Consider the following 12363-nt stretch of genomic DNA (forward strand, 5'->3'; position numbering starts at 1 on the left):
TCCACAGATGTCCCAGTAGTTTTAAAACGGACGTGCAGTCGACATCCGCCCGATGAGCATGGTTGTGTCTGTACGGTTCAACGCACGCACAGACGCATGTGCAGGCGGCTCTTGCCGGGCAGTGAGCTCACCAGAGTCCAGAACGTAAACAGTGGCAATGCCACAGCCCCGCCAAGCGTCTGAGCAGCGCTACTACACCAACGGATGGAGGAAAGGTCGTCGCAAAGGCCCGTGGTGTGTGTGTGTGCACGTTGAGTGTGGTGTGTGTGCGTGTGCGCGTTGAACGTGGTGTGTGTGTGTGCACGTTGAACGTGGTGTGTGTGTGTGTGCACGTTGAACGCGGTGTGTGTGTGTGTGTGCACGTTGAACGTGGTGTGTGTGTGTGTGTGCACGTTGAACGTGGTGTGTGTGTGTGCACGTTGAACGTGGTGTGTGTGTGTGCACGTTGAACATGGTGTGTGTGTGGGGGCACGTTGAGCGCCTATCGCACCACAGCACGTAGCCAGCCGCGCTGCTAGTCGGAGGCGGCGGTTGGGAGGACAACAAACTGAACACAAAAAGCAGTTCTATAAAGAAATGAGTGAGAGAGCGGGCGGGTGATAGAGTAAGTGGGTGAATGAGTGAGTGATTGAGCGGGTGAGGGAGTGAGCGAGAGAGTGAGCGAGGGAGTGAGCGAGAGAGTGAGCGAGAGAGCGAGCGAGCGGGTGCGTGAGTGAGCGAGCGGGTGAGTGAATGAGCAGGTGAGTGAGTGAGCGGGTGAGTGAGCGAGCGAGCGGGTGAGTGAGCGAGCGAGCGGGTGAGTGAGTGAGCGGGTGAGTGAATGACCGAGGGAGTGAGCGACCGAGTGAGTGCGTGAGTGAGCGAGCCAGCGGGTTCGTGAATGAGTGAGCGAGCGGGTGAGTGGGTGAGGAGTGAGTGGCGGCACCTTTGCCCTGCGAGGAGAAGGTGAGGGCGAGCTGAGCCATGAGCTCGGGGCTCTCGAAGCGATCCTCGCTCGTCTGCAGCCAGAAGCAGTCCGACGGCATTTCCTGTGGTGCAATCTACTCGCACACACACACACAGAGACAAACATCTCCCGTGTAGCGCTTGTGCCAGGCTCGGTGTACGTTGAGGCCACGTGAAGTGTCGAACGCCCGCCGGCAGGTCACGGGGCAGACCCAGCAGGTGCCACGGGTCGACTGACTGAGATGACTGGCACAAAAACCAAAGACCCCCCAAATAGCCTTAACAGACTGTAGGGGCAAGTGCTGTTAGCAAGCCCCTATGAAGGCTGAGATGAGTGGCCGATGCACCACGCACACACACACACGCACGCACAAACGCACGCACACACGCACGCACGCTCACACACACGCACACACACACACGCACGCACACACGCACGCTCACACACACGCACGCACACACACACGCTCACACACACGCACACACACACGCACACACGCACGCACACACGCACGCACACACGCACGCACACACGCACGCACACACACGCACGCTCACACACACGCTCACACACACACGCACATCCCCCCGGGGCGGGCACCTTGCTCCAGTTGGCGCGCTTGAGCACCACGCTGGGCTTGTACTCCTTCTTGGGCTTCACGCCGGGGGGCAAGGCGTTGAAGGCCCCCGCCATCGGCGGCGCGCCCGGAGGCCCCCCCGGAGGGGGAGGGGGCGGCGGGGGAGGGGGCGGTCCCCCGAGGCCGGGGGGTAGCGGGGGTGGCGGGGGCGGCGGGGGGGGCGGCGGGGGGGGCGGCGAGGTTGCCCCGGCGGTGCCCGTGACGGCGCCGCCGCCCGACACGATCTGCGGGGAGGAGAGGGCGGCCGTTAGTCGTCGTCGCGCGTGGCGGGCGAGGGGTAAAGGTCCCCCGCGTAGCCTGCGCCGAGCTGTCGGGGCAAGTGCGGTCAAGCGAGCGCTGCCCGTGAAGGCCGGCGACGGGGGGGGGGGGTGTTGAAGGCCTTTTGTCGCACGCCGACGCGCACAGACAGGAGGGATGCACACAACAACAACAGCCGCCATTCGCCACCAAGTGGCGGCGATGCCGCCATCGTGCCTGTGCCAGGCTAGGTGCACGTTGAGGCCACGTGAAGTGTCGAACGCCCGCTGGCAGGAGGTTACGGGGCAGACCCAGGTGCCATAGGTCGACTGACTGAAATGAGTGGCCGATGCACCATCCGTGCCCCTACTGTGCCAACTTGCTGTGCTTTATCCACCCGGCGCTCCGCTCGTTGTTGTGAGCGCCGCTCCTCCGCCCTCCGTTGTTGTAGCGTCCTTCACGAGCCTCCTCCACAGAGGCCGATCTTGACACCGCTGGTACCAGTCATCGGCAAGTCCACTCAGCTCCACATCCTCCTGTACCACATCACTCCATCTCTTCTGCAGGCCGTGCCGCACCCGTTTAGCCCCCTCTATCTGGCCGAACAAAAGCTGTTTGGGCATGCGGTGGCTGGGCATGCGGGCTACATGACCCAGCCAACGCAGCCTTGCCTGCCGGAGGAGCTCACCGATGGGACTTTGTCCACATCTTTCAAGGAATTGTAAGCTCCTCACACAATCCAGCCTCGTTAAACCCAGGATGGATCGTAGGCAGGCCAGACCGTGGCTGAGAAGACACGAAGCTTCGTGTGGAGCGACAGTGTTTCTCCACAAGGCCCCACACACACACAGGGACACATGGGGACACACACACACAGGGACACATGGGGACACACAGGGACACATACACACACACACAGTGACGCACACACACACAGGGACACACACACACAGGGACGCATACACACACAGGGACACACACACACACACAGGGACACACACACAGGGACACACACACACACAGGGACACACACAGTGACACACACACACAGGGACACACACACAGTGACACACACACACAGGGACACACACACAGGGACACACACACACAGTGACACACGCACAGTGACACACACGCCCAGGGACGGCTGCACACCCACTCGCCTGCTGCTGGATGCGCGCCACCTCGCCCTCGAGCTCGCGCTCCCGGTTCTCCTTCTGCTGCAGCGCGACCTGCATCTCCTGCCTCGCAGCCAGCTCCATCTCCAGCTACACGCGCACACACACACACGCACACACACACACACACCGCCCGTGTAGCCTTCGCACTGTGCGTAGCCTACCGTGCTAATTGGAGGTGCAGGGAAGGACAACAAACTAAACACAAAAAGCAGTTCTAAAAGAAATTAGCTTTCAATTTCGATGTAAGAGTGCACACAGCTGCAGTGGCTTCCTAGTATCGGAGGAACGTTCCCGACGGCCACAGAAGGGCGTCCGAAAGCGCCGGCGCGATGCGGCGACCGCCTTTGTTCAATGGCCAGCCAGAAGCTGCTGCTGTTGCCGCTGCGAGGATGACCGGCGTTAGCGTGATGGTTTATGCTCCTTGATGAGAAAGTGCCGTGTCAGCGAGCGGCACTTGTGAAGTCCGGCACGGCACACGAGGGGGTTGTGTGGCCGCAGACCACCTTCGTCTCCCCAGTGGCGATGTTTACACACCGCACCGGGTACTCATTTGAGGCTGAGTCAACCCGACCGGCAGAGTAAAAATGTTTTACATCGCACGCCGGTTGCGGACGCATTGGACAGGGCGGGGTTCTCAAGATTTTTCCGTCACCTGCTTTGCGAGTTCCTCCACTTTCCGTTCGATCTCCGCCGATTTTTCCTTGTCCACCATCCCCTCTGCGGGCCCACAAACACACCAAAAAAAGGCAAAGGTTCCCTGTGTAGCCTCCATCGTGCCGCGAGCGGTAAGTGGCACTAACGAAGGCCGCCGCGGTGCTCCACGGCGTGATTTGGCCGCAATCCTAGCAATGGGCACGACTACACGCAGCAGCGGTGGCGTGTTCGGCGCTCGTTGTTGCAGAGAGCATCGCGCGTTCAAATTCGGCGGCCGCGCCCGGTTAAGACGCCATTGCTTCGCTCAAAGCGGACGACTTTAAAGATCCCGCGGCGTCGTTTGCTAGAGTTGGTTGGGCCGTCGCGTGCCGGCGACGCGGTTCCAAATTAGCCAAATCAGAGGAATCTCACCGCAGGCGACTGGGCTGCGATCGCACACAGCGACCGTCGGCCTCAAAAATCGATCCTTCATTGCTCTCGATATCAATTTTTTTCATTTCACCATCGGTTCATGGCAGCACCCCTCCTGAAAAAATTCCCATAAGACTTTAAAGTATTCTATTTTACCAGGAAAGGCCCACTGAGCTACGTGGCTCTTTTCAAGAAGCGACTTGGCTATCACAAATGACAGCTCAAGAAAGTGACTTATCATCATCAAATTAATATTCATAGCAGCCAAAAATACTCTAAACGCATGACGTCGATTCTAAATGAGGACCCGGAGAATAAATCCACACGCGACCACGGGGAGAGAGAGACACGCAAACTCCAAATATACAGCAGCAGGCATCGTCAGGGTCAGGGTCGAACCCACGACCTCATGTATACCAGGCGAGGTAGTCAACATCTCACCACGAAGAGAGAGAGACACGCAAACTCCAAATATACAGCAGCAGGCGTCAGGGTCGGGGTCGAACCCACGACCTCCTGTATACCAGGCGAGGTAGTTAACATCTCACCACGGAGAGAGAGAGACACGCAAACTCCAAATATACAGCAGGCGTAGTCAGGGTCGGGGTCGAACCCACGACTTTCTGTAGACCAGGCGAGGTAGTCAACATCTCCTGGCCACCGTGGTTTCCCATTGAACCCAGAACTTGGCGAGGCTTCTCCCTCCACACCCCAATAGGGGAGGGGAGGGGGAGCACCCCCTCCCTGCCTCCCCCCTCACCGATGAGGTGCTCCACGTCCAGGCAGAATCGTTTGCCGTGCCGGAAGTCGGGATCGCAGCCGCCCCGGTGGAGCACGATCTGAGAGACGCACTCGTCCACCAGCCGGTAGTACTGAGGCCTGCGTGCACGCACACACACACAAGGCAAAGGGCCCCCGTGTAGCCTTCGCAGACTGGTGTGGGGCAAGTGTAGCGAGTCACCGGTGTTGGCCGTGAGCGGAAATCGAACTCGGGTCGCTGGGTTCGTAGCGCTAACCACTACACCACCGCGCCACACACACACAGACACACACACACACATCATATCGCTGCCGCCATATCGGTCGTTTCCCCCCAGAGATTTTGGGCCGAGCGGACCCGGGGGCGGGCGGGCGGGCGTACCGGGCGTAGAAGTCGTTGCGCACGAGCAGGAGGTGCTGCAGCAGGGAGAGGAGGAAGCCCTCTGCCGCAGTGTCCTTCACCACGTTCGCCACCACCGAGAAGACCTCCTGGACATCGGTGAGTGCCCGTCAAGGAGCGCCGTGTTGAGATGGGATGGGTGGCTCGGGGCTCAGGGCTCAGGGGGTTCAGGGGTCAGGGGTCAGGGGCGCCGAGGGGAACCGCTGAGGTCCTGGGTTCCACTATTAACTATTTGTATTTTACCAGGTCAGGCCTACGGAGCTATATAGCTCTTTTTCAGAAGCGACATGGCCACAGATGATTGCTCAACGATGTGGCTTATCACGTGGCAATGTTTTACAGCAGCCAAATACTCGAAAAGCACATTCAATATAAATGTGGACGGAAAAAACCGGAGGACCCGGAGAAAAAATCCACACCACGGGGAAAACACGTTAACTCCAAATATACAGCAGCAGGCGTCGTCAGGGTTGGGATCGAACCCACGACCTCCTGTAGACCAGGCGAGGTAGTTAACATCTCACCACGGAGAGAGAGAGACACGCAGACTCCAAATATACAGCAGCAGCAGGCGTCGTCAGGGTCAGGATCGAACCCACGACCTCCTGTAGACCAGGCGAGGGAGTTAACATCTCCTCGCCACCGCGGCTCTGGGGCGCCGAACCGAGCCACGGATTTGACCCCGGGTTCAAATCTGGGTTTGTTATTAAATGGGGTTTTCGAGTGCGGCGCATTCGGCTTCGACTTCAACGTTCTCCAGCTCAGCAGCTCTTGACGGGTGCACCGTCCTCAGACCTCGGCAACGGTGGCGCAGCCGGGGCCACGGCTCGAAATCGGAATTTCAGCGGTGCCAGCGATTGGCGGCACTTGACCATAGGGGCGTAACGGTGGCTAGGAGATGTTGACTACCTCGCCTGGTGTACAGGAGGTCGTGGGTTCGATCCCGACCCTGACACCTTATATAAATTTGGAGTTTGCGTGTCTCTCTCTCTCTCTCTCCGTGGTCGTGTGGATTTGTCTCCGGGTCACCTCCACATTTAGAATTGACATCGCGCGTTCAGAGTATTTGGCCGCTATAAATTTCCCACGTGGCGATGACGACAAATCACTTGGCCCAGCTATCGTTCGTGTTCGCCAGGTCGCCTCCGAAAAAGAGCCACGCTGCTCAGTGGGCCCTAGCCTGCTAAAATAAAATGAAAATGTTATCTTTTGAATGTAAACGAATCTCCGTGCGTTCTCTCCGTCGCGACCAAAGGATATTCGATCTCCAAGCGAATGTCGTGGTAGCGGTGAGAGAGCTCCAGAGAATCTTCCTCGCGGTTTTCATCAAACACCTTCAGCTGGACCTCGAGCTCCTCGTTCTCCAGCTTCCTCAGCTCCTGCGGCCACGACGAGGAGGAGGAGGGGGGAGGAGGAGGGGGGGAGGAGGAGGAGGAGGAGGGGGGGAGCGAGTGGATGGCACTGCGTCTCCACAACGACGCACGCGCGGGAAGCCGTCCTGTGAATGTGGTGGCCTGACGACACTCGCCTGACAGACGATGACTCGCCATCAACTCACCTTAACCTTGCGGTCACCACCATCACTCACCACTCATTAACTCACCTGAACCTCACCACCACCACTCACCAACTCACCTGAACCTTGCTGCCACCACCACCACCACTCAACACTCATCAACTCACCTGAACCTCACCACCACCACCACTCACCAACTTACCTGAACCTTGCTGCCACCACCACCACCACTCAACACTCATCAACTCACCTGAATCTCACCACCACCACTCACCAACTCACCTGAACCTTGCGGTCACCACCACCACTCACCAACTCACCTGAACCTCACCACCACCACCACCACCACCACTCACCACTCACCAACTCACCTGAACCTCAACACCACCACCACTCACCAACTCACCTGAACCTCACCACCACCACTCACCAACTCACCTGAACCTTGCGGTCACCACCACCACTCACCAACTCACCTGAACCTCACCACCACCACCACCACCACCACTCACCACTCACCAACTCACCTGAACCTCAACACCACCACCACTCACCAACTCACCTGAACCTCACCACCACCACTCACCGGCAGGAGGTCGACGAGGCCACAGCGCATGAACTCGCTGCGCAGGTGAAGCCGGAAGTCCAGCTCGTCCACGGAGGTGACGAGAGCGTTGATCAGCTGCATGCACGCCACCTGTGGGGGGGGCGAGGGGAGGGGGGGGCGGGGGGATGGAGGGAGTGGGAGGGAGGAAGGGAGGGCAGGGCGATTGATGTTAAAGAGGCTCAGCTGGCAGTGAGGGTGAAGATGATGGTGATGATGGTGAGGATGGTGATGATGGTGATGATGGTGATGATGGTGAGGATGGTGAGGATGGTGAGGATGATGATGGTGAGGATGGTGATGATGGTGAGGATGGTGAGGATGATGATGATGATGGTGATGATGGTGAGGATGGTGATGATGATGATGGTGATGATGGGTGTGATGGTGATGATGATGGTGAGGATGATGATGGTGATGATGGCGAGGGTGATGATGGCGAGGGTGATGATGGCGAGGGTGGGTGTGATGGTGATGATGGTGATGATAATGATGATGGTGATGATGATGATGGTGATGAGGGTGGGTGTGATGGTGATGATAATGGTGATGATGGTGATGATGATGGTGATGATGGTGGGTGTGATGGTGACGCCGGCGAGGTTGCTTCTGGCGACGGGGTCCGCACCTTGAGTGGGAAGCTCTGCTGCTGCTGCACCCCCCGCACGATGCGGGAGAAGCGCTCCTCCTCCTTCTCCACCGCACTCGCCTCCACGTGCCGGGTCAGAGCCTCCAGGATCCTGCCGTGCCTGCACACGGGGGAGGGGGGCGGGGTCAGCGGTGGGGGTCAAACACAACGATAACGAATACGGTCATGTGACGACGACGACGACGATCGTAGCCGACGATGACGACGACGATGACGACGACGGGAAACACCGCCACCGTCAAGGTGAGCGCTGATCTTTGACGGACCGCGCCTCCGCCGGCCGCGTACGTTGGTCCTTCTCGGGATGCAAACTCTCGCTTTGCCGCGTGGGCGGGCGGGAGGGAGGGAGGGAGGGAGGGCGGGAGGGAGGGAGGGAGGGCGGGAGGGAGGGAGGGAGGTCAGGCAGGTGCTTTCGCCGCTATGGTGCTGGTAGCGCAGCAGCAGGGGATCTGGTGATGGGTTTTTGAGGGTGATTTGTGTTTCTTGTTGGTGTCTATGAACACAGTAACACACAATGGGACTAATGTTACACGGGAAAACCCGCGTTATGTCTTTGATAAAAAAAGGGAGCACATAAGCAAACAAAACAAACAAAAAACGACATGATGAACGAAGTAAAGTGCCGAAAGACCGAGCATCTTTCTCGTCTGATCGTTAAAAAAAAGGAGGGCTGGAGGGAGGGAGGGCTGGAGGGAGGGAGGGAGGGCAGGAGGGAGGGAGGGCAGGAGGGAGGGAGGGAGGGGCCACACTCACATGCCGCCCTCATCCAGGATGCACAGCGCCGACAGCAGCTTCACGGCGTCGGCCATCATGGGCGGGTAGGCCGGGTCGACGGCCCGGGACAGGAGGTAGACGCCATTCTCCTCCGCGAGCATCCGCATGATGCCGTACTACGGGCACACGAGACAAAGGTCCCCCGCGTAGCCCTTAAAAGACTGCCGGGGCAAGTGCTGTTAGCGTGTCGCGCCTGCGAAGGCCGGCACGGTGCGCACCGACGAGATGGTGGGTGGCCAGCACCACGCCCGGCCGCCTTTGTTGGTGATGTTTACACACCGCACCGGGTACTCATTTGAGGCAGAGTCGACCTAGGAGAGGCCCAGGACCGGTTCACATAATCGCCACCGGTGTTGGCCGTGAGCGGGAATCGAACTTGGGTTTCCGGGTTCGAAACGCAGCACGCGAACAACTACGCTACTAAATTTCGATTTAAAGCTTTCGTGACTGCAGGGATTCATCTTCTTGGTTCTTTCGGTCTGTCTGTTCTTCACCTGAGGACGGCTGCTTGCGTTGTAGCTGAAACGTCGTGAGAATTGTATTTTATTATGTAGATTTTTTATTATTTTATTATTTCCCTTCTACGTGACTTTACCGAAAGAACCAAGAAGATGAACTACGCTACTGCTCTCCCACACAAACACACGCGCACACACACGCGCACACACACACGCACACACACGTACACACACGCACACGCGTACACATGCACACACACGTACACACACACACACGCGCACACACACACGCACACACACGCGCACACACACACGCACACACACGTACACACACACACACGCGCGCGCCCACACAAAGACCCCTCGCGTAGCTCTTCACAGACTGCCAGGGCATGCGCCGTTAGTGAGCAAGCGTCGCCGATGAAGGCCGGCGCCACCGCCTCCGTCCGCGGGCGAGCGAGCGGGCGGGGCGTGGGAGCGTGGCAACGTGGACGAGCGGGCGGGACGTGGGAGCGTGGCAACGTGGGCGAGCGAGCGGCTCACCTTGTTGTTCATGAAGGCCTTGAGGCAGCGGATAATCTCGTGTTGGTTCTTCTTGCAGATCGCGTCGGAGCTACGGCCAGACGGGCAGGGTGGGGGAGGGGGGGTCAGCGGCGGTGGTCGCCCAGGGTGAATATTCGTCGTTGCAAACGCAGCGGACGCAGACTCGGGCCTGATGAGGCCGCGTGACCCAGCGGTCAGGGACACGGAGCCGGCACAGCTGAGAGCCTGGGTTCCAATCCGGGTCTCAGCCACAGACTCACATCGGAGACCTATTGACTCAAACGGAGACCCATAGACTCACACAGAGACCCATAGACTCACACAGAGACCCATAAACTCACACGCAGACCCATAGACTCACACGGAGACCCATAAACTCACACGCAGACCCATAAACTCACACACAGACCCATAGACTCACACGAAGACCCATAGACTCACACGCATACCCATAGACTCACACGAAGACCCATAGACTCACACAGAGACCCATAGACTCACACGAAGACCCATAGACTCACACGAAGACCCATAGACTCACACAGAGACCCATAGACTCACACGAAGACCCATAGACTCACACGAAGACCCATAGACTCACACAGAGACCCATAGACTCAAACTGAGACCCATAGACTCACACAGAGACCCATAGACTCACACAGAGACTCATAGACTCACACAGAGACCCATAAACTCACACGCAGACCCATAGACTCACACGGAGACCCATAAACTCACACGCAGACCCATAAACTCACACGCAGACCCATAGACTCACACGAAGACCCATAGACTCACACGCATACCCATAGACTCACACGAAGACCCATAGACTCACACGAAGACCCATAGACTCACACGAAGACCCATAGACTCACACAGAGACCCATCGACTCACACGAAGACCCATAGACTCACACGAAGACCCATAGACTCACAGAGACCCATAGACTCACACGGAGACCCATCGACTCGCACAGAGACCCATAGACTCACACGCAGACCCATAGACTCACACAGAGACCCATAGACTCACACGGAGAACCGTAGACTCACACAGAGACCCATAGACTCTGCATAGACCGAACGTCACATTGACCAAGTTGTAATGACCTCCAAGCTTGCCTCTTACCGGTTTGAGTCCTGCAGAGTTTTCAGCGAGGTCAGAAGCAGCCCGCAGCCCTCCTTGCCAAAATTCTCCACCCAGCTGCACACACACAAACACAAAGATCCCCCGTGTAGCCTTAACAGACTGTTGGGACAAGTGCTGTCCGCGAGTAGCACCTGTAAAGGCCGGCACGGCACGCGAGGGAAGGGGCTTGGTGGCCAACACCACGACCGGTTCAAATATTCGTCACTGGTATTTGTTCTGAGTGGAAATCAAATTCGGGTCACTGGGATTGTGGTGCAGTGCGCTAACCACTAATCCACCGCTCCACAAAAGACAAAGACCCCCCTTATAGCCTTAACAGACTGTCAGGGCAAGTGCTGTTAGCGAGCACCTATGAAGGCCGGTACGGCACACGAGGGCGTGGGTGGCCAGCACTACGCCCGGCCGCCTTTGTCTCCCCAGTGGCGATGTTTCCACGCCACACAAAGCACTCATTTGAGGGGCTGAGTCGACCTAGCGGAGGCCCGTGACCGGTTCAGAAAATCGTCACTGTCGATGGCTGCGAGCGGGAACCCAACTCGGCTAGCCGGGTTGGTGGAGCAGCGCGCCGACCGCTGCGCCACACACACACGCACACATGCACGCATGCACGCACACACACACGCACACACGCACACACACGCACGCACACACACACGCACGCACGCACACACACGCACGCACACGCGCACACACACACGCGCACACCTGCACACACACACACACACGCACGCACGCACGCACACACACGCACGCACACACACACGCGCACACACACACACGCACACACGCACGCACGCACACACACACACACGCACACACGCACGCACGCGCACGCACGCACGCACACGCACGCACACGCACACACTCACAGCACCTGACGGGATTGCTGTTGAGCGAGACTCGCAGCGACTCGAGGCACGTGAGCAGCTTCTCGTCGTTGAGGCTCGTCTTGAGGCCGTAGACGTACTCCTGCGACGAGCACAGCGCGCTCTCCTCGCTCGAGCGCACGCCCTGCACGCACGCAAAGTAAAGACAAAGATCCCCCGCGTAGCCTGAACGGACTCTGTCTGTTGTTGTCATTGTTGTTGTATCCTCAAATCTTGCAACTCAATTTTAACCCACTTCCCAATGTGGTATCGACTGCAACTTGGTATACTTATGTCATACTGATGACAATACTATATTCTATCATAAAAATATATATTTTGAACATTCTTTTTAATGTTTCCACGGTGAACTGCCGTTGGCTGTAATTGCCCACGGTCCCTTACGTTATGGCAAGCTTCGGGGCCACTTCCTGGAGTCGTGGAGTTCTGCCATTACTAGTACATTTAATAAAAGCGTGTTTTTTAAAAGTTTTTTAATATTACTTTTTCAGAAGCGACCTGGCCATCGCAAATGATAGCTCAACGAAGTGGCTCATCAGCATCATCACGTG

At 57.8% G+C, this 12363-nt stretch overlaps 1 protein-coding gene across 1 annotated transcript in view; it reads right to left on the minus strand.

Moving 5' to 3' along the window:
* LOC144950996 (protein diaphanous homolog 2-like) overlaps nucleotides 1–12020 on the minus strand; it is a 46859-nt gene extending 34839 nt beyond the window's left edge. Inside the window, exons 1-13 of the mRNA XM_078881206.1 lie at nucleotides 11800–12020; nucleotides 10905–10979; nucleotides 9770–9839; nucleotides 8748–8884; nucleotides 7974–8094; nucleotides 7328–7438; nucleotides 6486–6604; nucleotides 5208–5324; nucleotides 4827–4945; nucleotides 3654–3718; nucleotides 2984–3088; nucleotides 1547–1807; nucleotides 926–1040 (exon numbers count right to left, since the gene is read on the minus strand). Of these exons, the coding sequence (XP_078737332.1) occupies nucleotides 926–1040; nucleotides 1547–1807; nucleotides 2984–3088; nucleotides 3654–3718; nucleotides 4827–4945; nucleotides 5208–5324; nucleotides 6486–6604; nucleotides 7328–7438; nucleotides 7974–8094; nucleotides 8748–8884; nucleotides 9770–9839; nucleotides 10905–10979; nucleotides 11800–12005 (1621 nt within the window). The 5' untranslated portion in view covers nucleotides 12006–12020. The remainder of the gene's footprint in view (nucleotides 1–925; nucleotides 1041–1546; nucleotides 1808–2983; nucleotides 3089–3653; nucleotides 3719–4826; nucleotides 4946–5207; nucleotides 5325–6485; nucleotides 6605–7327; nucleotides 7439–7973; nucleotides 8095–8747; nucleotides 8885–9769; nucleotides 9840–10904; nucleotides 10980–11799) is intronic.
* Nucleotides 12021–12363: the final 343 nt, after the last annotated feature.

This window comes from Lampetra fluviatilis, chromosome 60 (genome assembly GCF_964198595.1).
Source record: "Lampetra fluviatilis chromosome 60, kcLamFluv1.1, whole genome shotgun sequence".
Lineage (NCBI taxonomy): Eukaryota > Metazoa > Chordata > Hyperoartia > Petromyzontiformes > Petromyzontidae > Lampetra > Lampetra fluviatilis.